Source organism: Lathyrus oleraceus, chromosome 3 (assembly GCF_024323335.1).
Source record: "Lathyrus oleraceus cultivar Zhongwan6 chromosome 3, CAAS_Psat_ZW6_1.0, whole genome shotgun sequence".
NCBI classification, from domain to species: domain Eukaryota; kingdom Viridiplantae; phylum Streptophyta; class Magnoliopsida; order Fabales; family Fabaceae; genus Lathyrus; species Lathyrus oleraceus.
Window position 1 is genome coordinate 253,111,620 of NC_066581.1, and position 23,729 is coordinate 253,135,348.

The 23,729-nt window shown below is 33.3% G+C and overlaps 1 protein-coding gene across 1 annotated transcript; it reads left to right on the forward strand.

Moving 5' to 3' along the window:
* The first annotated feature begins 17,957 nt into the window (after nt 1–17,957).
* LOC127126703 (glyceraldehyde-3-phosphate dehydrogenase A, chloroplastic) lies at nt 17,958–20,633 on the forward strand. Its single transcript, NM_001427583.1, has 5 exons — nt 17,958–18,350; nt 18,445–18,561; nt 18,824–19,134; nt 19,428–19,672; nt 19,754–20,633. The coding sequence occupies exons 1-5, from the start codon at nt 18,309–18,311 to the stop codon at nt 20,254–20,256; spliced, it is 1,218 nt and encodes a 405-aa protein (NP_001414512.1). The 5' UTR covers nt 17,958–18,308; the 3' UTR covers nt 20,257–20,633.
* Nucleotides 20,634–23,729: the final 3,096 nt, after the last annotated feature.

Genomic DNA, 23,729 nt, shown 5'->3' on the forward strand with positions numbered 1-23,729 from the left:
AACACAATAGAAGATAAATCACAAACGTTTCCCCCAATTTTATATATCAGAGCATGCAAACATAGAATGAATAAGAAGAAACAACCTAATGCCATCCTCCACTCTAAGGAGCTACTCAATTACATGCTTATTTGTACCCCCAAAGAGGAGCACAAACCACCACCTCAACAACAAAGGAGGTGAGAAATCACAATCAATAATAAAAAGAATTATACTGAAAGGTAGGATATCTACATAACATATTCTACACAATATCGTTCAAAGTATATCATAATACATTCTCACACCCAAAGTCATTAATCATTCATAACTCAACAAAATGCATATAATTCATTATGCAACGCAACTTGCCTATGTAACTCTATGCATATATATGTGGTGCCAACTCAATATTTGTTTATTCATAAGAACCAAACTCCAATCTCTGCGAACCCCGATCCCCTTCTCTGGGCTCCAAGCCCTTTCTCTGAGCTTGGGACAAGCCACTAGTCCCCTTTATGAACTAGAAGACATGCCTCTTGACACAACTCTTATGATGCATGATCATATCATAAAATCAATGTGTTAAGAACCCTCTATGGTACTAACATTAATGCATTGGCTACTCAAGTAATCCCCTCTCTAGATTACATCACACCAAAATCACAAAATGCACATTATCAATCAACAATGCAACAAAAGCATGGTAATAATTCATCTCAACATAATTATATTTCAAACATGTACTAATACAACAAACATCACTCAAAGTTATCCATATTCACAATGTTACCATATTTCATACTTATTCTCAACACTTAATATCTCAAACTCATATAACATATTCCTCAAACTCGCATAACTCGACATTTACTCGATCAAATAATTTTTAATAATCATTCTCATCAATTACTCATGTTATCGTAACACATTCAGCCTCTGAAATTATTCCCAATTGTTAGCAATTCGCTTTAGCATTCCAATACTTTGAACGACGTCTCATTTGGACTTATGGAATGAAAATTTACAGTCAAAATCGTTGAATAGTGCAACAAAAGACAAAACTGACATTCTAGCAGTTTGAGGTCGACTCCAAGCACGTATAAGTCAATTCCAACTGTGCAATTTAAAAAAAACACTTTTTGTTGGTTTGGAGTCGACTCCAAACACGTATGAGTCAACTCCAACTGTTGTTTTTGCCTAAAAATCAGTTTTTAACGTATTTTGAAAGTCTTTTACTGTTATAAAACCATCTAAACACTTTTAACACCAAAATAGCTTATTTCAAACATCTATTTTCTCATATTCAAACCCCACTCTTATTAAGTTCTAATTCTACTAATCAATATACCACTTCAATCACCAATTCATCAAATCATCATCAAATCACATTTCTAAAATATTCCCTATTGCAACAATGATGGAAAGCATACATACATACACAATACATAATTTCAAACGTCAATTCATGCGAAATTCACATCAATATAATTAGGAGAATATCACTCTTTAATAAACACCCATAAATTATCACAATCATCAACCCTATTGGAGGTTAAAGACACCTCTACCCTACCCTCATGCATAAGCCCTTATTGAAGGTTATTCTCCCTCTTACCTTAGATTTTCCAGCAAAATTCTTCAAAGCTCTTTCAATGGATGTTCTTCCTACGCCCTAGCCCTTGCCTCTTTCTCTTTCCACCAAATTCCGATTTTTACGTATAAAACCTCTCACAACTCCTTACTAACCTTTTTATTAGTAACTTAATATCTCAATTAAAGACTTCCAACATTACCCTCACTTATTCTCCTATTCACCAAACTGCCCTTATCATCTCTAATTTTAGTTTAATAAAAATACTAATAATACTCCTTATTTTCTATTATTCTATTTACTCATTTTTAATTAAATAATTCAATTAAAATACTATTATTTAATTATTAAAAATGGACTCTAATAATTCTAACTCACCTCTACAAATCTCTAATCACTCTCCACACTCCCACGTCAAGGTCACACACCTCTGACACCCATATTAATTTAACTATCATACATAATAATTAAATTAAATCATAATAATTCAAATAATTTGATAAATCAAGTATTGAGGGTGTTACACTCCTCCCTTTCATGTTCCAAATAGGGAAAGCCAACTGAAACACATCAACTTTGTTGACGTAACACCAACAATCTCAAGCAGTGGTAACTGATACCTGTATGATCACGATGCACATAATAAAAAATTTACTAAATAAAAATATGCATTTTTTAATGAGTTAAGGCCATTACCTATTTGTCTTGTATGTACAATCAAAAATCAACACCAAATTAAACATATTCAATAACTTCACTAAATCACAATATGTCCAAAAGATAGCAGCAACAACATTTGAGTCTGCCATATTTCTAGTCCAACATATGCATTTCTCTCTATGAATAAGACTTAACAACATTTGCATTTCCGTCGATGGACCTCTCTTGCTCGCATTGAATGTAGCTCTAGCTTTAGGCACCTGGGTAACACTGGTGAAGTTTTCTGGATCTTTGTCTTTCAAAGCAGTAACTATACCTTGGAGTCATATTGTACTTCTTCATGTCATTCACAAACCTTATTTCATGATCTTTTGGACGGTTCAATATGTCATGGTCATCTAAATCCTTAGATAATTTATGATTGTGCAACCCGCACCTAACCATCACCTTCTAACCGCTACCACTTGGCACAGATCTCAGACTAAAAGGACATTTAACTTTCATACTATAAATGCCTTATAAGGAATTATTGCTTTCAGATGCATTCTTCCTTTTGTAATTTCCTCCTCTATCACAATCCATAATAAATTTATGTTTCCTCCCTCGCTTCCCATTTGCAGTATCAGAATGAACAGTGATAACAATAATACCATGTTGTTTACTAATAGTGTGTGCCCATGCTAATACTTCAGATCGGGAGTGAAATATTTGTTATTTACAACATATAAAGAGTAAACTACCAATATCATAGAGACAGGAAAACCTTTAAATTAAAATTGTTACATATAAAACATACAACATCAATGGTGAAGAGCTACGTAAAATATCTACATGAACCTATAGAAGATCCTGTCGGTTCTGGACCACACAAGTAAAGCATTATTCTGCAATACCGGAAATTGTGAGTATAGATAAAATTTCTGGTATACCGGAAAATTCGAAATTTCTGGAAGTTTTAGTTACTACCCAAAAATTTTGAAAATTATCGGTATGTTTTTGGATTTTTCCAGATAAATACCAGAATTTTCAAAATTTATAGTATTTCTTCACCGAAAATTAAAAAAAAAACCGATAAAAATGCTTGTTTTTTAAAATATTAAAAAAAATCATATTGAAAATTTCCTTTCAACTACCACAAATTTAGTTTTTTTATAGATTAGTAAAAATGATTTTTTTTGAAGAAATGTATATTTTAATTGGTACCCCCTCTGTTTTTTATTATAAGTCGTTTTTTACTTTTCACACGTATTAAGAAATGTAATAATTATGGTATAAAAAAGAGAAATTATGAAGGATTTTACAAAATTGTCCTTCATTAATTGTATTGCAAAGATAAATTCACATAATTGAAAAGAGAAAGAATAATAAATATTTAAGGGTATAAGATGAAAAATAATATTAATGATTCATTGATATTATAAAACGACTTATATTGTGATACAAAATATTTTCCCAAAGCGACTTATAATAAAAAATGGAGGTAGTAAATAATAGCAGTGGCAATTCCGTCAATATGAAAATATGGGGGTGTCAGATATAAAAAAGGGGATGGCAGGTTAAACACTTCATTTATTGCGGTTATATTATGAAGTTTTGGGAATTTGATCCTTCTTAGGGGACAACTAAATAAATAACTTTTCTTTTTTGAAATATTGATCAGATATGTTCATGCCTCCAAGGAACATATTTTCTATTGTCTATGGTCTTTTTATTTATAGATGTGCATCGATTGAGTTTTTTGAATGTCAGTTATACTATGCTCGAAGTTGTATAAGACAAAATTTTAACGAGTCCAAGATATGATTCATTGGAAAACAAAGTTGTGAACTAGTATAAAAAGCCTGATACCCGCCTGGACTGTGTCACTAACCCCCCGTCGGCTCTTTGCCCTGTTGCTCGTTGAGAAAAAATGGTAAAACTGAGAAACATGATTTTTCTCTTCTTTTTTTCACTTGAGGTTTTAAGACATATTATAATAATTCTCAACCTTGAGTTTAAACTGATGGTGATGCCAATTTAACTATCCACATTGTTGGTCTAAAAAAATTGAATTTATTATCAACAAATTTGATCAAGTTCAAGCAATGCTTGAACCTTGATATTGAAAATAATTTGGTGATCATATATGTTAAATTTTCTTTTGAGAGAACTTTCTGAACCTGAATATCCTTTCACTTTATCATTTCCATTATAAAGTGTAATTGGATGTTAATGTATTTTCTTTCTTTCAAGATAAACATGATTATTGACCAAGTGGACAACACATTGATTATCACAATTTTGTTCACATTTTCTTGATGAATTCCTAACTCCCCAATCTTTCCTTTTAGTGATATGTCTTTCCCGACTCGTTCAATAAGTGCAATATATTCTTTGTGAGTAGTAGATACACAATTATTATAATTACATCTTACAAAACCATGTTTAAGAAGAAATTCATCAAACCAAAGATACCATTGTCTTGGGCTTTGTTTTAACGTATACAAATATTTCTTCAACCAACATACATTAGCCTTATCTTCAATAAAACTGTCAAGTTGTTCCATGTAGATTGTCTCTTCAAGGTTTCCATGTAAGAAAATTATTTTGACGTCTATATGTTTTAATTATAGATTATATTAATTTACGATTTCTATAAGTACCCTTATAGAAAAATATTTTACTATATGGGAATTTTTTTGTTGTAGTTAATCCCTTTAACTTGAGTAAAACTCTTCGCTACAAGTCATGCCTTACAGCTTGATTCTTCAATTTCTAAAATACCTTTCCTTCTTCTTGAAGATGCATCTAACAGTTGGTTTGAATATGGATATAGAAATGTATAGAAAGGGGGGGGGGGGGGGGGGGGGGGGGGGGTCAATACACATTTTGGAAATATAATTTTTTTCAAAATTAGATTTAAAAAGCGCGAGAACAAAAGTTTAAAATGAGTTTTTAAAAAAATTGCACGATGAAATTGACGTGTAAATGAATTCAATGATAACAAGGTGATAAATAATTAATTAATCGATAATACGGTAATTAATCCAATTAGATTCAAACAAAGACATTTTAATAGAATTTGATTAATTGGTACACAAATCTAGAATTATACTTTTCCAAAGTATTCATCGGAAAAAAATGTTAAACAAACTATGTCTAACACACACCTAAGCTTAAACATTAAATCTCTATAAAAAACAAAACCTAATCACATGAAAAATAGAAAAAATAAAACCTAAAGGCAAATTCTATATATAAATTTAAAGAGAAAGGGATAGAGAAAGTGTACACTGAGATTTATACTGGTTATGTGCACCGTCTTCGCTTTCACCTAGTCCAGTCTTAAATGTCAAGTCATTAGAAATTGATGGTTCTTCCACTAATAGAAAAACATACAAGTGCGCTTTAGTACATATGATGATTGTCGCTTGAAAACGTGTTACATGCAAGTGTACATGTTTGTTATAAAGTAGCAAGTGATAAAAAGTAAGGATATCATGCCACAGGGAATGGAATTAACTTAGGTTGATTTTATAAGTAACTATGTTTGAAAATTAAGCATGAGCAAGATTAAAAAGAATAGTTGATTGTCACAAGTTTAGTTTTCCTTAAATAAATATCTTAACAGTGCAGAGAGAGTGTCGTGAAAGTATCAAAAGAGTGTAAGTTGAGTTTGTGATCTATTAATATGCATGAAGTAACTATGTGTATATGATGTGAAGTGTCATGCCAATAAATTCCAGTGAGTGATCTAAGAGTGTATTTCTACAACATCAAAATCATGCATAATAGGGAAAGGGAATAAATCTCTAAGTCACACTTATAACCCTAGAATACGGCTGTTTATCTCCTGAAATTCCTTTATATTTGTAGTTTCTAATCTCTAAGAAAACTAAATAAGTGAATATCTCAATACACATTTTGGGAATATAATTGTTTTCAAAATTATATTCAAAAAGCGCGAGAACAGAAGTTTAAAATGCATTTTAAAAAAAATTGCACGATGAAATTGACTTGTAAATGAATTCAATGATAACAAGGTGATAAATAATTAAATAATCGACAATACGGTAATTAATCCAATTAGATTCAAACAAAGACATTTTAATAGAATTTGATTAATTGGTACACAAATCTAGAATCATACTTTTCCAAAGTATTCATCGGAAAAAAATGTTCAACAAACTATGTCTAACACACACCTAAGCTTAAACATTAAATCTCTATAAAAAACAAAACCTAATCACATGAAAAATAGAACGAAACTAAAACCTAAAGGCAAATTCTATATATAAATTAAAAGAGAAAGGGATAGAGAAAGTGTACACTGAGATTTATACTGGTTATGTGCACCGTCTTCGCTTTCACCTAGTCCAGTCTCAAATGTCAAGTCATTAGAAATTGATGGTTCTTCCGCTAATAGAAAAACATACAAGTGATCTTTAGTACATATGATAATTGTCGCTTGAAAACGTGTTACATGCAAGTGTACATGTTTGTCATAAAGTAGCAAGTGATAAAAAGTAAGGATATCATGCCCAAAAGAAATGGAATTAACTTAGGTTGATTTTATAAGTAACTATCTTTGAAAATTAAGCATGAGAAAGATTAAAAAGAATAGTTGATTGTCACAAGTTCAATTTTCCTTAAATAAATATCTTAACAGTGCAGAGAGAGTGTCGTGAAAGTATCAAAAGAGTGTAAGTTGAGCTTGTGATCTATTAATATGCATGAAGTAACTATGTGTATATGATGTGAAGTGTCGTGCCAAGAAAAGTTAATGAGTGATCTAAGAGTGTATTTCTACAACATCAAAATCATGCATAATAGGGAAAGGGAATAAATCTCTAAGTCACACTTATAACCCTAGAATACGATTGTTTATCTCCTGAAATTCCTTTATATTTGTAGTTTCTCATCTCTAAGAAAACTAAATAAGTGAATATCTCAATCCTACTTGTGCAACTACTTTTATTATGAAACCCACCTGTTATTGGATCTCTCACAACAACAAGCTTTTATCTTATTCTAAGTTGATCATTAAAAGAATTAGATTTAAACATATTAACATATATTAGAACAAGGCACTAATAACACATCATTTTTACATAAAACAACTTCATATTAACTTCACATTGCTTAATATTAGCTCATAATGAGCCGAGTACAACATACAAATATGGTTCTGAAAGGAAACATTCTTAAATAAAAGATGAAAAAGAAATAGCAACCTAAGAGTAACTTGAAGCCCCGTTGTCATTGATAATCTGCAAGTGATGACTCCAGTCACGCCAGGCTTCAATAGTCAGCACTAGAGACAATGAGAAGAAGAAGCTCTCTTTCATCTCAACTCTTCCTTGCAATAATCTTCTATATGATTTTTTCTCAGGTGCTGAACTCTCCCAGCAAACTTCAATAATGTCTATTTATAAGCCCTCGACTAGGGTTTCTTTTCCTTTGTCTTGGATCATGGGCCTTTTGAGGATCACATCAAGCCCAATATCAAAATCAACATACTCTCTTCTTTCCTTCAACTTCATTTACAATAAATCAGGTACATGGACAATAGTGGGGGAAAGGTGTAGTGTGACAGTCTGCAGTGGCAAGGGCGTGGGTGGCGTTGAACTTTCTGCATGGTAATCTCTTTAGTGGACGTACTATTGTACATTATTTTGTCTTTTAGCGCCATGAGTCTTATCCATTTATCTCAAGGTAATTCCACCAACACTAAAAGATACATTTCTTTTTAGTTCAGCTTCTTTTCCATGCATGCCCTAGGGGTTCAGCTGATTGCCTCATTTTCACTCCTTAGTTGAGTTCAACTTTGTTCCAGCTTGAACTCCTAGGTTCTTTCCTCGACTGTCTTGCCTTAGCTCATCAAAACACTACTTAAAACAAGCAACAAACATATCAAAACTACAAGAGAGAGCACCTATTATGCTTTAAGCTAAATACTACAGAAACAACTATAACGCATTAAAACAAATATAAAATGATAAATCTACTAACTTTAAACAAGAGATTAGGTTGTATCATAACTCATTAAATGTGGGTTATCACACCCCCAAACTTGAATCATTATCTTTCCTAGGTGATGCGACAAATGACAACACAAAAACTATACCATCCAACAACCATCCTCGCAAACTGTTCTAACTTAGGATTAACCCATAATTCTTCTCATAGGACAGTTTCAAAAATTGGCACAACTCAACCTTGTTACTATTTTCATATGTGTGTGTGCTATGTTGTACGGATTTTACCAATCATGCCAATACTCTTCAGTTAATATGGATAGCCTAAATTCAACTTTGGTTGCCTCATCCTATGGTCCAAAATTTCATCTTTTTGTTTAAGAAAAAGGGGTTTAATTGTTCTGCTTTAGACTCTTTGTTCACTGAATACTTAGTATTACACATGCATTTATTTTTATTCACAATTTTGCTAGATACTCCACCTTTTCACCTGACGGGATCTCACTTGCAATGAGTCCAACCTGTTACTAATGGTGAAGGCATCTACTGTTCCTCCAATTTTAGGCACATGAACTTGTTCCTCCAATTTCTGGCACATAAACTTATTTTGAAGTGCTCTTTGGCTTACTTCATTTACACAATTTTATGTGTTTATTAGCATATGCAGTTTATCCTTTGTGCTAAGTCTATAAACATCAGTGTTAACCTCCCCTAACTAAATCCTACGATAAGCTCTTATTCCATATTTTAAAAACAATTCAAAATTTTCAAAAGGCTATCTACTTTTCTGACTACCAGAAGCGTGACATAGGTTATCAAAAACACAAGAATTTGCATTAATCAACTACCAAGACCTTGTTTCCAACATTGTCACAATTCAATTAGTTTCGTCCTAAGTCTTTAGAATTTTACTGTTATTTTCAAGGGTTATGGTTACTTATGTTTTTTATATATATCAACCAAAGAAAACAAGGTACTCTAAAACAACAGAAGCATAATTTCATTACTTGAAAGGAAATGAGGCTAACATAATGATAGAATTTAAAAGACACAACTGGGACCTAATACTACGACACATATGATTAGATGATAGTGATATGTTTGGTAAATAAATATCATAACGGTAACTGCCGTACCCCCAAACATAGAGTAAGGACATGGTCCTCACTGTCATTTGGTGAGTAGTGGCATGCCATGACTTGTCAACCTGTAAAGATTAGATAAAATATCAGCTAGGCTCGAAGCCTGCTGCTTTTCTTCACAGCCTGATCATACTTTTTCTTCTTCCTTTCTTCTTTCTTTTGGCCAGGGTCCTATAGAACTGGTTTTATTACAACTTTGGGTGCTTCAGGGACATCTTTCGTCATGACAGATGTGAGTACGTCTTTCTATTTTGCAGGGCTTTCCTTGGTAGGTGACTGGGATTTTTAGGAGTCATGTTCGTATGGGATGATTTGGCTAGCACATGAGAGATTTCTGTCTCATATGACTACATTTTTCTAGAGTGATCACTATGTCATTTATGTGCTTGCCTTTGTCTCAAATTTCACATCAGACTCGGATTTGTGTGATTCTTTTACATAATCCTCAACCGCATCAACCAATGCTTTTTCCTGCTTGTCAGCATCTGCCTCCTTGTTTACATGCTTACTTTTATCAGCATCTGGTTGGTATTCTTCAACATATTCATTCTTTTCTCTGGAAGCTTATTTTATCAACTTATTCAGGGTCCTCTCGTCTTTATTAAAAATTTCCTCTTCAGCTGGTTCATTCATGTTTGCATTTTCTCAAAACTGTCATTCACAAGCACTTCAACAACTATAACTTTTTAAAGCTTCTTGTCATTTCTAGTCTTCTTCTTGGGTTTTTCATGGATGTCATCTTCGGGCACACCAGAAGATGATGTTGCATGCTGCTCAGATTGCACACTCTTCTTTTTCTTCCTATCCTTCTTATTTTAACTTTTCTTTCCCTCCCCAACCTTGTTCTCTTTCACAATTTCTTCTTCTAGTTCCCCCAAAATGTGATATGGGAAAATTGGTACTTCCATATCCTCACCATAACTCCAGTCATTGATCTTCTTCTGCCATTCAAACTTGTCCTTGGAAAACTTGTAAAAATCCCTTTGGTCCTTCTGCATTTGTAACAACACTCTCCATAATACATGGTCAATTTTAAGGCTTGCTTCTTCACCTATCGACCCTTGTCTTGCCTCCTCCTACCTCTTTCTACCTTTTGGATTCATCAAAGTTTGTATGGCTGCCTTGTTAAAACCAGCGTGAGGTTGACACACATCATCAGTGGCTTTCTAAGGCACATCATGCCTTTTGTAGATGGTTGTAATTAGACAGAGGAAGTACACCATCCATTCCTTCTTTTTAGAACAAGCTTAGATCTCCTACACAATTATCTTTGCTACATTTACTTCACTTATTGAAGTAATGTAGTGGAGCAACACCAACCTCGCTTTGCTTAAATTTTCATTATGAGTAGTATGGCGTAAATAATGCTTAACAAACTAGTACCAAACCTTGGACTCAGGGTGCAAACCCATTATTCTCAATATCTTTTCACCACCAGCCTCAACCCACTTTATTCCAGGATTACACAGGGATTCCATGTAAATGTTGTAATCTTGGTATTAGAAGTTTCCAACATATTTTGGTAGGTCTCCTCGACATTACCTAAACCAATTACGAAACTTAGTGTCGCTTCAAGATAAGACACTTTAACTCCTCGCACCTTCACTTTCTCCTTCTTACTATTGGTTTCTTTCATATTAGCATATAAATCCTACAAAAGTTGGACATTGTAGGGTTGTAGCTGTTTGCAAAATTTTGTCCACTTTATTGCTTTGAGAAGACACCCTATGTCTCATGGCAAGCCCAAATGATCATCTTCTAAATCAAACATGAAACCCCTCTCCAAATGCACACTCATACCAGAAAAATAATAAGTGAACACCATTGATGAAGATTTCTATATTGGAGTCTTCATAATCAGAGAAGATGACTACCGACGTGGCATTTTTATGAGCACAAGCTTTGTATCTTCCTCCAACATATGATGGTTCAATTGTGAAATTAGGGTTAGGAAAAAGAAAGTCTTTGGAAGAGAGATATTAAATTTTTTTATTGTAATGAATGATGAGGGATTTGTTGATTATGTGTGCTTTAAAGTAGAGAGTGAGGAAATGAAAGGGTAAAATTTGAAAACTGCCAAGAGAGAGGGAGAGACAACCAATTAGGGTTTATGTAATGGATGGTTACTTGTGGTAGTGGTCATAATCATGAGGAGTGGAAGATAAGCCATTAATTGACATGTCCATATGCTGACGTCATGCACAAGGCTTGAAACAGTGTATGCATGCATGTTAGTTTCTCTCTCCTATTTTCCCTTTTTCTCTTTATTTGAAAATTTTCCCTTTTCAGTGTGCTGCCAATTTTTCCCTCTCTCTCTCTCTCTATATATATATATATATATATATATATATATATATATGTTGTGTAATGACAAATGCTTCCTTCTACTTGTAGGATTCCCATATTACAGGCATGACATCAATTGATAGTTACACTACTAAACTTTCTCAATTCATCAACATTATCTGAAAACACATTAAACTAAAAAGAAATAAAAGTTAATATGGGTTGCCTCCCAGTAACGCTATTTTATAGTCTTGTAGCCTGACTTAAATAGAATCAAAATGAATCATTCAAATCCAAGGTAGCCCATCTGTTACGAAAGGGTTCACCAAAGTAGAAATTTACTCTTTTACCATTCACTTTAAATTCTTCACTTATTCTTTCATTCAATAAGTCCGCTGCTCCATGAGGGACCAAACCATCTAGACTTGAGTTTTCCTAGAAAAAGCTTAAGTCTAGAATTAAACAAAAGAACATTTTGACCTTCTACTAATTCTCTTCTCTGGCACTTCTTGTCTTGCCACCTATTTGTTTTTTCTTTGTAAAATTCAACATTTTCATAAGAGAACAACCTATGTTCCTCAAGCTCATTGAGTTGGAGCATTCTAGCTTGACCAACAATAGTCAAATTGAAATTCAAATTTTTTATGGTCCAAAATGCTTTGTGCTCTAACTCAATTGGCAAGTGGAATGCCTTTCCATAGACAAGTCTATAGGGAGACATGCCTAAAGGAGTTTTGTAAGCAGTCATGTAAGCCCACACGGCATTATCCTGGTGCTTTGACCAATCTTTCCTTGATGACATAACCACTTTATATAATATCGTTTTTCTTTCTCTATTTGAGACTTCAGCTTACCCACTACTTTATGGATGATAGGCTGTAGAAACTTTATGTTTGACTCCATATTTTTCCATCACATTTTCAAACAATTTATTGCAAAAATGATTTCTTTCATCAGTAATCATTTCCCTAGGCATGCCATGTCTAGAAAAAAATATTTTTCACCAAGAATTTGGTCACAACCTTGGTATCATTAGTGGGAGTTGCTTCTGCCTCTATCCATTTGGAGGCATAATCAACTGCAACTAGTATGTATAGATTTCCAAAAGATTGAATGTCCCCATGAAGTCTCTGCCTCATACATAAAAGAATCATATTTCAAGGATGTTAGTGAGGGGGAATTTCTTGCCTCATGGAGATATTCCCCATTCTTTGGCATCTGTTACAACTCTTAACTAGATCATGAGCATCTTTAAAAAGAGAGGGCCAAAAATATCCTGATTGAAGAACTTTTGTTGTAGTCCTGATCCCTTCAAACTGTCTTCCATAGAGAACATCATGAGAGGCATACAAGATCTGTCGTGCCTCTAGTTTATCAACACAGGTGCAACTGGTCAACACATCACTTGTAGAGAAATGGTTCATCCCAGATGTAACTTTTGGTCATATGGAAAAACCTCTTCCTTTGTTGAGATTTGGTATTAGGTGGGATGTATCTACTGACCAGGTAGTTCATAATGTCAACATACCATGGTGTCACTCCAGAAGTAATCAACAGTAGTTGCCTATCAGGAAAGCTTTCTTGAATTAACTTGTTGTTGTTTCTCTGAACTTCTTCTGGTAATATTGAGAGATGATCAACAACTAAGTTCTCCACTCCTTTCTTGTCTCTTATTTCTAGGTCAATTCTTGTAGTAGTCGCACCCATCTTATCAACCTAGTCTTATCATTCTTCTTGGAAATGGGATACTTAATTTCATCATGATCTGTATAGACAACCACCTTTGTTCCTACCAGGTAAGATCATAACTTATCAAAAGTAAACACAGATGCCAACAGTTCCTTCTCAGTGGTGGTATAGTTGATTTATGTTTCAATCAAAGTCCGACTAACATAGTAAAAGCAAGTTAAAAAAATAAGAGGATTTAATATAAAAGCAGTCATCGACAATGACGCCAAAATTTGACTGGCTGCAAACACATGATTTCTATCAAAAAAGTAAAAAATGATCGTTCCACGTACGACCATTCAGATTACTAAATTCTCTTACTATAATGTGTTACTAAAACGATGACTAATTTTAGTTTGGAATGATTATGATTGGTTTTAAACAGTTTATAAAAAGAGGATTTATGACTATGAATTATATTTTAGACTTACTCATACAAGTTCTTAGTTTAAGTTCGTTACGAGAAATCCTTGCTTTATAGAAACAAATAGAAAAAAATTGATAATTGTCGACACATTATATTTTCCCAAACTAATGAACGACCTATTTTTGTAAGCGTAGCTTATTCATTTAGGACCCTTTAAGTTTAGCTATTTTAATATGGGACCTTTCTCAATTAAGTTTGAGATTCTTTCGTAACCTCAAGGTTAACTATTTAGACTTTCTAATTCAGACATCAATCATACTCTTTTTAATATATGATTAATGTCTATGAACATTTCTACTTTCAAAGAGATATACACATTTAAAGCAAAAAAATGAAAACAAGCATGAATTTTTCGTTGTTAACATTTTAGCAGAAAACCTATATAAGGTATGTCATAAGAACAATTATCATGGTCCTAAATCCTAAATGACTACTCATACATAGTTAAATTAAAAACATGCATAATAATGATTAAAAACATAAACATGATAAATAAATAATAACAAAATAATAAAGCAAATAGCTATTAAAACCTAGATTGTAGTGTACAAAGGACCAAATGTTCCGTAAAGACTTTTACAAACTTGAAGTGCAGCAAAAAATAAAGCTAATGCCGAGAACTCTAAGTAATCTAGTAAAATATGACAAAAGTAAGGTAATGAAATTTGAGCTTACAAGGAAATTTAAAATCCTAGGTACATTAAGAGAGTCATAAATTCATATTTAGAGCCCTTAATCATAAAAAGAAACAAATGAGAATTGAAAAGCCTAAAGAAAACAACTAAAACAAGAAAAGAATCTAATGTCAATGAAGGCACTACGGGCATAGCAACCACTACAGGAAGGCTATAGTACCTTCTTCATTTTTTTTATATGGGGCCCCAAAAATGGAAGGGGGCGAGTCCTTGGGCAACTATGGCCCGTAGCAGCTACTATGACTTGAGCATAATGGGCTCTGGTTTTTGTATGTGCTTTTTTCTTTTAGGTAGTCTTCATGTGATCCTTTTTAGTTTTTCTCATATGCACTATATTTGACCTTGTATCTTCAAAACACTTGAAACAAAGATAAAGGTAGAAAACAAAAGTAAAACGAACAAAACGAAATAAATATACTAAGATTGAACTATGAAAACACACAACAAAAAAACTTAAAAACACTATTGATCAATACCAATTTCCTTTTTATGTAAATTTCCATATTGTAAACATATGTAATAGAATCTGCCAAGAAATGTTTATAATGCATGAACATCGACATAACGACCCATGCTCTATGATATATATATTGGCATGAGCCACCTCATTGAGGATACTAACCAATAATTATAGATCTATGGAGTGTTTCACACTCTCCAAATAGACTTAAAACATCTTGGTGAGTGCATGAGAGATATCAGATCTTGACCTGTGCTGAATCAATAAAGTTGTGCTAAGCTTTAATGAGATGTAAGAAGAGAAGCATGGTCAGTTCACAATTCTTGTAATCACAACAAAACCTAAAAGACCTTGATGTAATCCCAACTCACCGAATGCAGTTGTGAAGAAGCAATTTGTAAATGATTAAACATATCAACCTCGAAATCATTGAACAAAAGGTAAAATGCTATAGAGAATAAACATTCATGAAGGGAAATGAAACATCCATCATATATATTGCATATCATCTTGTCTACTTCAGGGAGAATCACCCTATAATATTTAGAAGGTCCCACCACTGTGAACACATGGTATATACCGCCCCCATGAACAAAAGTAGAAGCAATATCTAGTGTATCTTAATCCATCCACAATAATGAGTTATCTCTTATGGCTTTATGAATTTCAAGTTAGATATCTTCCATTATAAAGGATACAACCAACACATAAAAGTGAATAAATACAAATATCTTCCCAAGACATACTTAAAGGTAAATATGACATCCTTATCAAAGTACACCTACAGGAAAAAGTTCATCAAGATAAAAAAAATAGACAGATTAGGAGCCCTTGGCCCTCATATCTAAAAACCCTAATAAAGAAAGCAAGATTGAAAGAAATATAGATTTGTGTGTTACCTTAAAGAAGCAATTTGGGAGCTCACACGCTGAAAGAGGAGGTGCGAACTGGTCGAAGATGAAGGCTTATGCGAGATAATGGAAATAATGGAAGAAATTGCAAACAAAGAAGAAGAATAAGAGTCTCTCAAATCCACATGGAAATGAAAAAGAGAAGATTAGTAGCCCAAGAACTTCTAATAGTAATTTTGCATCAGTAAACCATATGATATACCACATCGGGAAATGAGAACCGCAATATAAACATTCAATATTTATTCAGGGACTGTTCATAATACCCAAGTATCTTAGGATATAGAGAATATCATGACCATCATACATATGGACACACGTAAGGGCCTCTATGTGAAACCTCGATAATCAAGGGAAAACATTTAATGCATTTGTTCTCAATGCTAAAGACTTCCCATCATGAATCTTCACCTACTTCTATTAAGCAATATCTTAAAGATGCACATTGCAAAGCCCCAATTCTACATAATAAAACAAGGGCTTGAGGAGCAACTGTTCTGGGCCGTTCGCGAGGTCCATAGAAAATTTCAAATATTGAACCTCGAGCAGAAAGGCACGCTAAGCAAGTAAACCTTCATTAAAATAAGAAGCATGCAATTCCTCCATCTGACACATCAATCATCACCATATCCAATATGATGATTTTCCGCGCAACATGCCATATCACACGCAAGCAGTCTCAGTCGCCATTTGAGATATTTTATTCTCACTCACACATTACTCTTAATTTTTCTCACTAATTTGGACGTTTGAGTGGTAAGTTTGCGGGTCAGCCTCCTTTCCACCGCATCAGAAGCACGAATCCACCATATTAAGACACAACTTTGCTACCTCGCCTAAATTTCTAGTTCCTAATCGAACTAAATTATATAAAATCAAATTTGATTAGAATGATCTTTATGGTTTGATTTGTTATTTACATTTTTTTCTTGTATTTTCTCTCATTGTTTATACATTTAAAAAAAAATATATCGAGTTCTATGAGGCCAATTTGGTCAACTCAAATTTGAACCTTGTCTTGAATTTTTACTTCATTATTTTTTACTATTTATTTTTGAAAATTCATTATCCAATTCCATGGGGCTCATTTCCTAGCTTAAAATTCGAACTTGAAACTTTGAGAGGAACACGTTCGCATGTTCTAAACATTCCTCGACAACCCACTCTAATTTTTTTAAAGTTAATTACTTTTAAAATAGAGAATGTCATAGTATTTGCTAGCAATATAAGGATATAATTAAATTTCACATATAAATATTTGTGAAAAATATCATGAGTATAATAGTAAAATTTGATTGATATTTGTGAAAGTATCATAAGAATTATTATAACGAAATAGTATAGTAATAACATTTGATTGATTGGATTTGTAATATTTGTGAAAATATAGTAAAAATTAGGATTAAATATATTTGTGATTCTTCTAAATATCTCAAATTTTATTTTTAATCCTTCAAAATATTTCCTTTAAAGAATTGTTCTCCTAAATTTTTTCATCCACACTTTTAATCCCTAATACTAAAACCGTTGTTAAAACCGTCGCTAAGTCAGTAATAAACCGTCGCTAATTCAGTTCGCTAAGTTGTAAAAATTATCGTTAAATTGCAAGAGAAATTAAAAATGTGAATACAAATTTTTAGAAGAACCATTTAAAAAAAATATTTTAAAATAACTAAAAACGAAATTTAAAATATTTAAGAGGATCACAAACATATATTTAACCCTAAATATTCTTATAACGAGATAGTATAATAGTAAAATTTTATTTATTATATTTGTTAAACTTTTTGCATATCATTTAATTTCATAATATAAAATTCCTTGCATAAAACTATGAAGGGAGAGTTAAGATTGAAAATACTTACTATGGAGTAAGCATATCCAAACCTATGTGTGTTAGGATGTATGGGTGTGATTATTAACGAGCTTAAGAAAAAAAACAAAAAGTGCAAATTTGATTCGTGGCTTGTGAGCAAACTTGAAACCCAACACTTGAAACCCAACTTGGAACCAAATGAAGAGTAGCCATAACATTGCTCTCTTTGTCCACTAGTATATAGAAAAATCCATCATCTTACCATATAGAAAAATATTACTAATTTAAAAGAAAAAATATAGAATTTTAGAATGTCACATATATCAAGATTTTGGCCCAACCATCATTTTACAATAGAAAAAAAAAATGAGTGAGTGAGAGTGAGATATCATGATGATTGAAGTTACTACAAACACAAAACCAAAGCATGAATTACAGCCATTCATTGAATGATATTGCTATCCAAAATCTAATCCTTACTTGTTTGGGCTCATGAGTCACAACCACACATCCACGTTGCCACATCTTATTTCCTTACTATACTTCATACTACATAATAATACTAACATTTAACTAAGACTTTGCTTCTCTGCAAAACTTCAATACTACAAACTTCACCTTCAAAATACTCAGTGTTCCTTGTTGGCTCAATCATGGCTTCGGCTACTTTCTCTGTAGCCAAACCAGCTATTAAGGTCCAGTATAACTCTAGCTTTACTATAAATAAGGTTCATGCAGAAGCCATATTTATATTTACACTAGTTTTTCTTTTTCTTTGCTTTGTTTTAGGCAAATGGGAAAGGCTTCTCTGAATTCTCTGGTCTCCGCAACTCTTCAAGACATCTTCCCTTTTCTAGAAAATCTTCAGATGATTTTCATTCTCTTGTTACCTTCCAGACCAATGCAGTAAGTTCCTTATCTCCATTGAATGACTAATACTTTTGTTATTGTAAAAATGAAGAACTTGATCATAGTATGTGTAAGAAAAAACCCTAGGGTCCCGAGAGAGTGATCCTGAGAGTGTGATTCTCTCAAGATCTCAAATTTGAATTCTGCTAGGTGCTAACAATGATCCCCGCTAGTGGACGGTGGGATTCGAAAAAATTAAGTGACATGTTTTACAATTTTGCATCTATCTATCTATCAATTTATATATGTATATTTGAAGGTTGGAAGTAGTGGAGGACACAAGAAAAGTCTTGTAGTGGAAGCAAAACAACTGAAGGTAGCCATAAATGGATTTGGAAGAATTGGAAGGAACTTCTTGAGATGTTGGCATGGTCGCAAGGACTCGCCTCTTGATGTCATTGCCATCAATGACACCGGAGGTGTAAAGCAAGCTTCTCACCTTCTCAAGTATGATTCCACACTTGGAATCTTTGATGCTGATGTTAAGCCTGTTGGTACTGATGGCATCTCAGTTGATGGAAAGGTTATCAAAGTTGTCTCGGACCGCAACCCTGCCAACCTTCCTTGGAAGTAAGCTAGTCTCTCATTCACTGATTTATGAACATGTTATAAGTTATTTCAATAAGCTTTGTCTCATAAATGATCATGTTAGTAGATAAGTTTAAATATATCAATCTAAATAGACCCTTAAGTAGATAAGAACTTCTCCAATGCTCATGGAGAAAATTGTCTAAAGAATATACATTAGTGATTGATCAATAAGGACATTTAAATCATACATCATCATTGTGTATCGATTGTTGGTTACCGATTTATTAAGCAGCGACACACAGGCTATAAAGATTGCTATTGATATTTTGCAGGGAGTTGGGGATAGACTTGGTGATTGAAGGAACTGGAGTGTTTGTGGACAGAGAAGGTGCAGGGAGGCACATTACAGCAGGGGCTAAGAAGGTTCTCATCACTGCCCCCGGAAAAGGAGACATCCCTACTTATGTGGTTGGTGTCAATGCTGATGCTTACACCCACGCCGACGACATTATCAGCAATGCTTCTTGCACCACTAACTGCCTTGCTCCCTTTGTCAAGGTCCTTGATCAGAAATTCGGTAATGTACCTTATCACCACATTTTCTAACAAGGATATGTACTTTTTTGTTTGTAACATATGAAGATATATTGGGCAATAGGTATTATCAAGGGTACCATGACTACCACTCACTCCTACACCGGTGACCAACGGCTTCTTGACGCGAGCCACCGTGACCTAAGGCGTGCGAGAGCAGCAGCCCTCAACATAGTCCCAACATCAACAGGAGCAGCTAAAGCAGTGGCCCTTGTCCTCCCAACACTCAAAGGCAAGCTCAACGGTATTGCGCTTCGTGTGCCAACACCAAACGTTTCGGTGGTGGACCTCGTCGTTCAAGTCTCAAAGAAGACATTTGCTGAAGAAGTGAATGAGGCTTTTAGAGAGAGTGCAGCCAAGGAGCTGACTGGTATTCTCTCGGTCTGTGACGAGCCACTCGTGTCTGTAGATTTTAGGTGCACCGATGTGTCGTCTACCGTTGATTCGTCATTGACAATGGTCATGGGCGATGACTTGGTTAAGGTGATTGCTTGGTATGATAATGAGTGGGGTTACTCACAAAGGGTTGTTGATTTGGCTGACATTGTTGCCAATAACTGGAAGTAAGAGCCAAATAAGGTTTGTTAATTATATCTATATCTATATATATATGTACGTACCATGTGCCATTGTAATTTTGTACACTTCTTGCTTATTTTTTTCTTTCTAAACTTGTATTGAGAAACAGAACCATCAATTTTCTCTAGCTCCTCATTGTGCAATAAATTGTTTTACCTTGCTGAAATATACATGTTGATACTAAGCTTCCAAATCTATATATGCACCATTGCACATTGATATAACCATTGCATATTGTTATAATCTTATTGGGGTTTGTAAATTATATGAGAAAATAATAAATTTCACTCTAAACAAAATAATGGAAAAAATAACATAAATACCACGAGTATCCTAAGTGTATCCGATTCGGGGTGCGTACTAGATATTGATATGCCATCAGTTTAGAAGTACCCGTGCTTCATAGACTTTCACGAGATACCCACATAAAGTTGTTTTGCCATTTTATTCACATGGTGTTGAATAGGGGGCAGGATGGATCAAGGTTGATACCCTTCTTAAAAAGGTTGCTTCTCAAAGAAAGGATGTTACTAGTTAGCTTCTAGATGAAGTTTTCGGCTCTTTTTGGAATATGTACTTGCCAACTTTTTTTCCTTCCAAATTCCACTATTTCTGCAACTACAATTCTTAGGCATCTGCTTTGATTTTTCTTTCCAAGTAGATGGTGGGGGAGATCTTAGGGAATACTCCCCTCACTCTTGACAATCCCAAATGAGATCATCACTATGAGTTTTACTTAAATCTTATTGGTGACTGTTTTTAACTAAGGGTTTGTTTGCTAGGGGGATTTTTAGAGGGTGGAAGGGAGTGGAGGGGATGAGAAAAATATTTTAAATAAAAAGTTTTTTCATTCCATATTCATCAAAAATCTTAAAATAATGTGCGTGAGTTATTGTTGTTCTCAATACTCTCCCAAATGTGAGTCTATCAATAATACACTTGTGTCCTCCCTTTATTCAATCAGACTCTGATATCAATTTGTTGAGTCATAAGGATAAGCATCAACATTAGGTTAAGAGCAACATGCAACTAAGATAAACATTACATATCCATATAAAAAAAACTGAAGGTGATAGGTGTATGAGTTCTCCCAGTTATAAATGTTCAAGTCTCCACATTTATAAGTAATGTGAGACTCCAACTCACATTTGACTTATTATTCTTAAAAAATTTGGGGGGTCAACGTCAAGATGAGGGAGATTTTTACTTTGGAGATTTTCTTTATAAGTAACACACTTTTGTGAGAGACATGTCACGTATTCATTCAAAATCTTAAGATGATATATGTGCGGATTCTCCTACTTATAAATGGTAAGTTTCCACATTTTTAATCAATATGAAACTTCCTCGTTTTGGAGATATGTTAAATTACAATTCAATATATTAACAAAATTAACCTCAATTTTTTTTATAAAAATTATAATTTATCCCTAAAATATTAAAAGTTAAGTTTTCTATCAATTTTTATATGTTAATTTTTTTTTGTGGTTAAAAGTTTGTTTATCGCTCAAATTGATTTCATATGCTACGATCACGGTTTTTTCTGTTTATTTTTCAAATCAATATCATTTTTACTTTTATCTTTTCACATAAATTTTATTATTTTCATTATAATGATTATACTTTTTTATGTGTTTTATTTTGTTTTTCTGTTATTGTTTTTTGATTATTGTTTTATTATTATTTTTGTAAATATATTAATATTTTTCTTTAACATAATTTTCTTTAAATTTTATTGAATTCAATTATATTTTAAAATTGTATATTATTATCGTTACGTTTTTACAAAATATCTTATGATGTTCTATGATTGAATTTTGTTAATGAATTTATGTTCGAATTATGAGTGGTAATTATCATTATATTTCGTTAATGAATTTGTGTTTGAATTATGAACGATAAATATCATGATTCTTATAATAAAATTACAAGCATAAAAACGTAAATTAATTTTAAAATACCTCATCTCTCTTTATGAACTAAACATGTTTGTAACTAAAATTCCACCTTTCCCCTTTCATATTTTGAACCAAACATATATGTAAATCAAATCATTCCCCTCCCTTCTATTGAAAATATAATTCTTTGTGTCAAAATAGCATTTCGACAGAGTCTATTGTTGTTGAAATGCTCTGCATGCAAAAATTGTATAATTGTCGAAAAGAAGAATTTATTGACAGAAAGTTAAACTTAGCATTTATTTTGTGTTTTAGCTGAGTTAGTTAGTTTGTTAGAGATTACTTAGTGTGAAAGCAATCTCAGCATATAAATAAGGAAGTACCCTATCATTGTAATAACACAGTTGCATAGAGAAAATATTGAATAAAACTTTAGTTTGAAGGCAAAGAGAAACTCTTCAGAAATATTCTCTTGCTTTCCCTTTTCTCTCAAACCCTAGCCCCTCTTACTTCCCAATTCATCTTTTCTTTTCTTCTCAAATTTCTATGCATCGAAATCATCTCGCAACCAAGAAGTGATTGATGCACTCAAGTGAAGAGTAAAGCACAAGAGGCGGAATCAATCGAAAGAATTGATTCTTGTTCATCAAGATTGATTCAGAATTCTCTAAATTTTGGTGAAATTCCAACACCAGGAATTTGTCAAAAATTCCAATATCTGGTATCTAGAGTAATGCTGTATGATTCTTGGGAAGCATAGCACGACGAATCATCCGAACGTGTATTTTCCAACAAGTCTTTCAATTCTGAATAGTAAGAATTATGATAATTTGTGTAAGCAGATGAAGATTGTATTTTGTTATCAAGACATGTGGGATCTTGTGAAGGAAGGGGTAACGACACTTGTAGAAAACACGACGAATGAAGGAAAGGCTGTACACAAAGAATTGAAGAAGAAAGATTATAAAACTCTTTTTATAATTCATCAATGTGTTGATCCAGAAAACTTCAAAAAGTTGAGTGATGTTGAATCAGCGAAAGAAGCATGGGAAATTTTGCAGAAATCGTTTGGAGGCGCTGAGAAGGTGATAGAGGTGAGGTTACAAACTCACAAAAGAATGTATGAATTTCTTCAGATGGAAGAAGTTGAAAGCATAACTGATTTTTTCAAATCAAGGTATGTGGAGAATTGTGGAGATCAAGATCAGTTGTCGCAAAAATCTTGAGGTCATTGTGTAGCACCTCAAATTTGCACCTCCCATTTGTATACACATTTCGTTTGTAGGTCATTAACATTGCATTGTCATTGCATAGTCCATTGCATCTCATCAGTCAAGACTGGTCAGGAGATTCAACTGTGCAAGGCAACAAGAGCATTTTCCATGAAATCAAAGCCCTAGGGTGGTTCCAATGAGCTTACATTACCCAAGGATCATTTTGAAGTAGCTTGGCCAAGTGTTGAAGGCTCAGAATTCATCAGTGCATGTGCAAGTCATCTGAGGCCTATAAAAGTCAACAGAAGTCAACAGAAGTCAATTGCAAAGTCAACTGTGGATTTGGAGG

Coding starts and splice junctions, on each gene's coding strand:
- LOC127126703 (NM_001427583.1), top strand. CDS start 18,309: ATGGCTTCGGCTACTTTCTCTGTAGCCAAACCAGCTATTAAG. Junction 18,351..18,444: donor TAGCCAAACCAGCTATTAAG/GTCCAGTATAAC, acceptor GCTTTGTTTTAG/GCAAATGGGAAAGGCTTCTC. Junction 19,135..19,427: donor CCTGCCAACCTTCCTTGGAA/GTAAGCTAGTCT, acceptor GATATTTTGCAG/GGAGTTGGGGATAGACTTGG.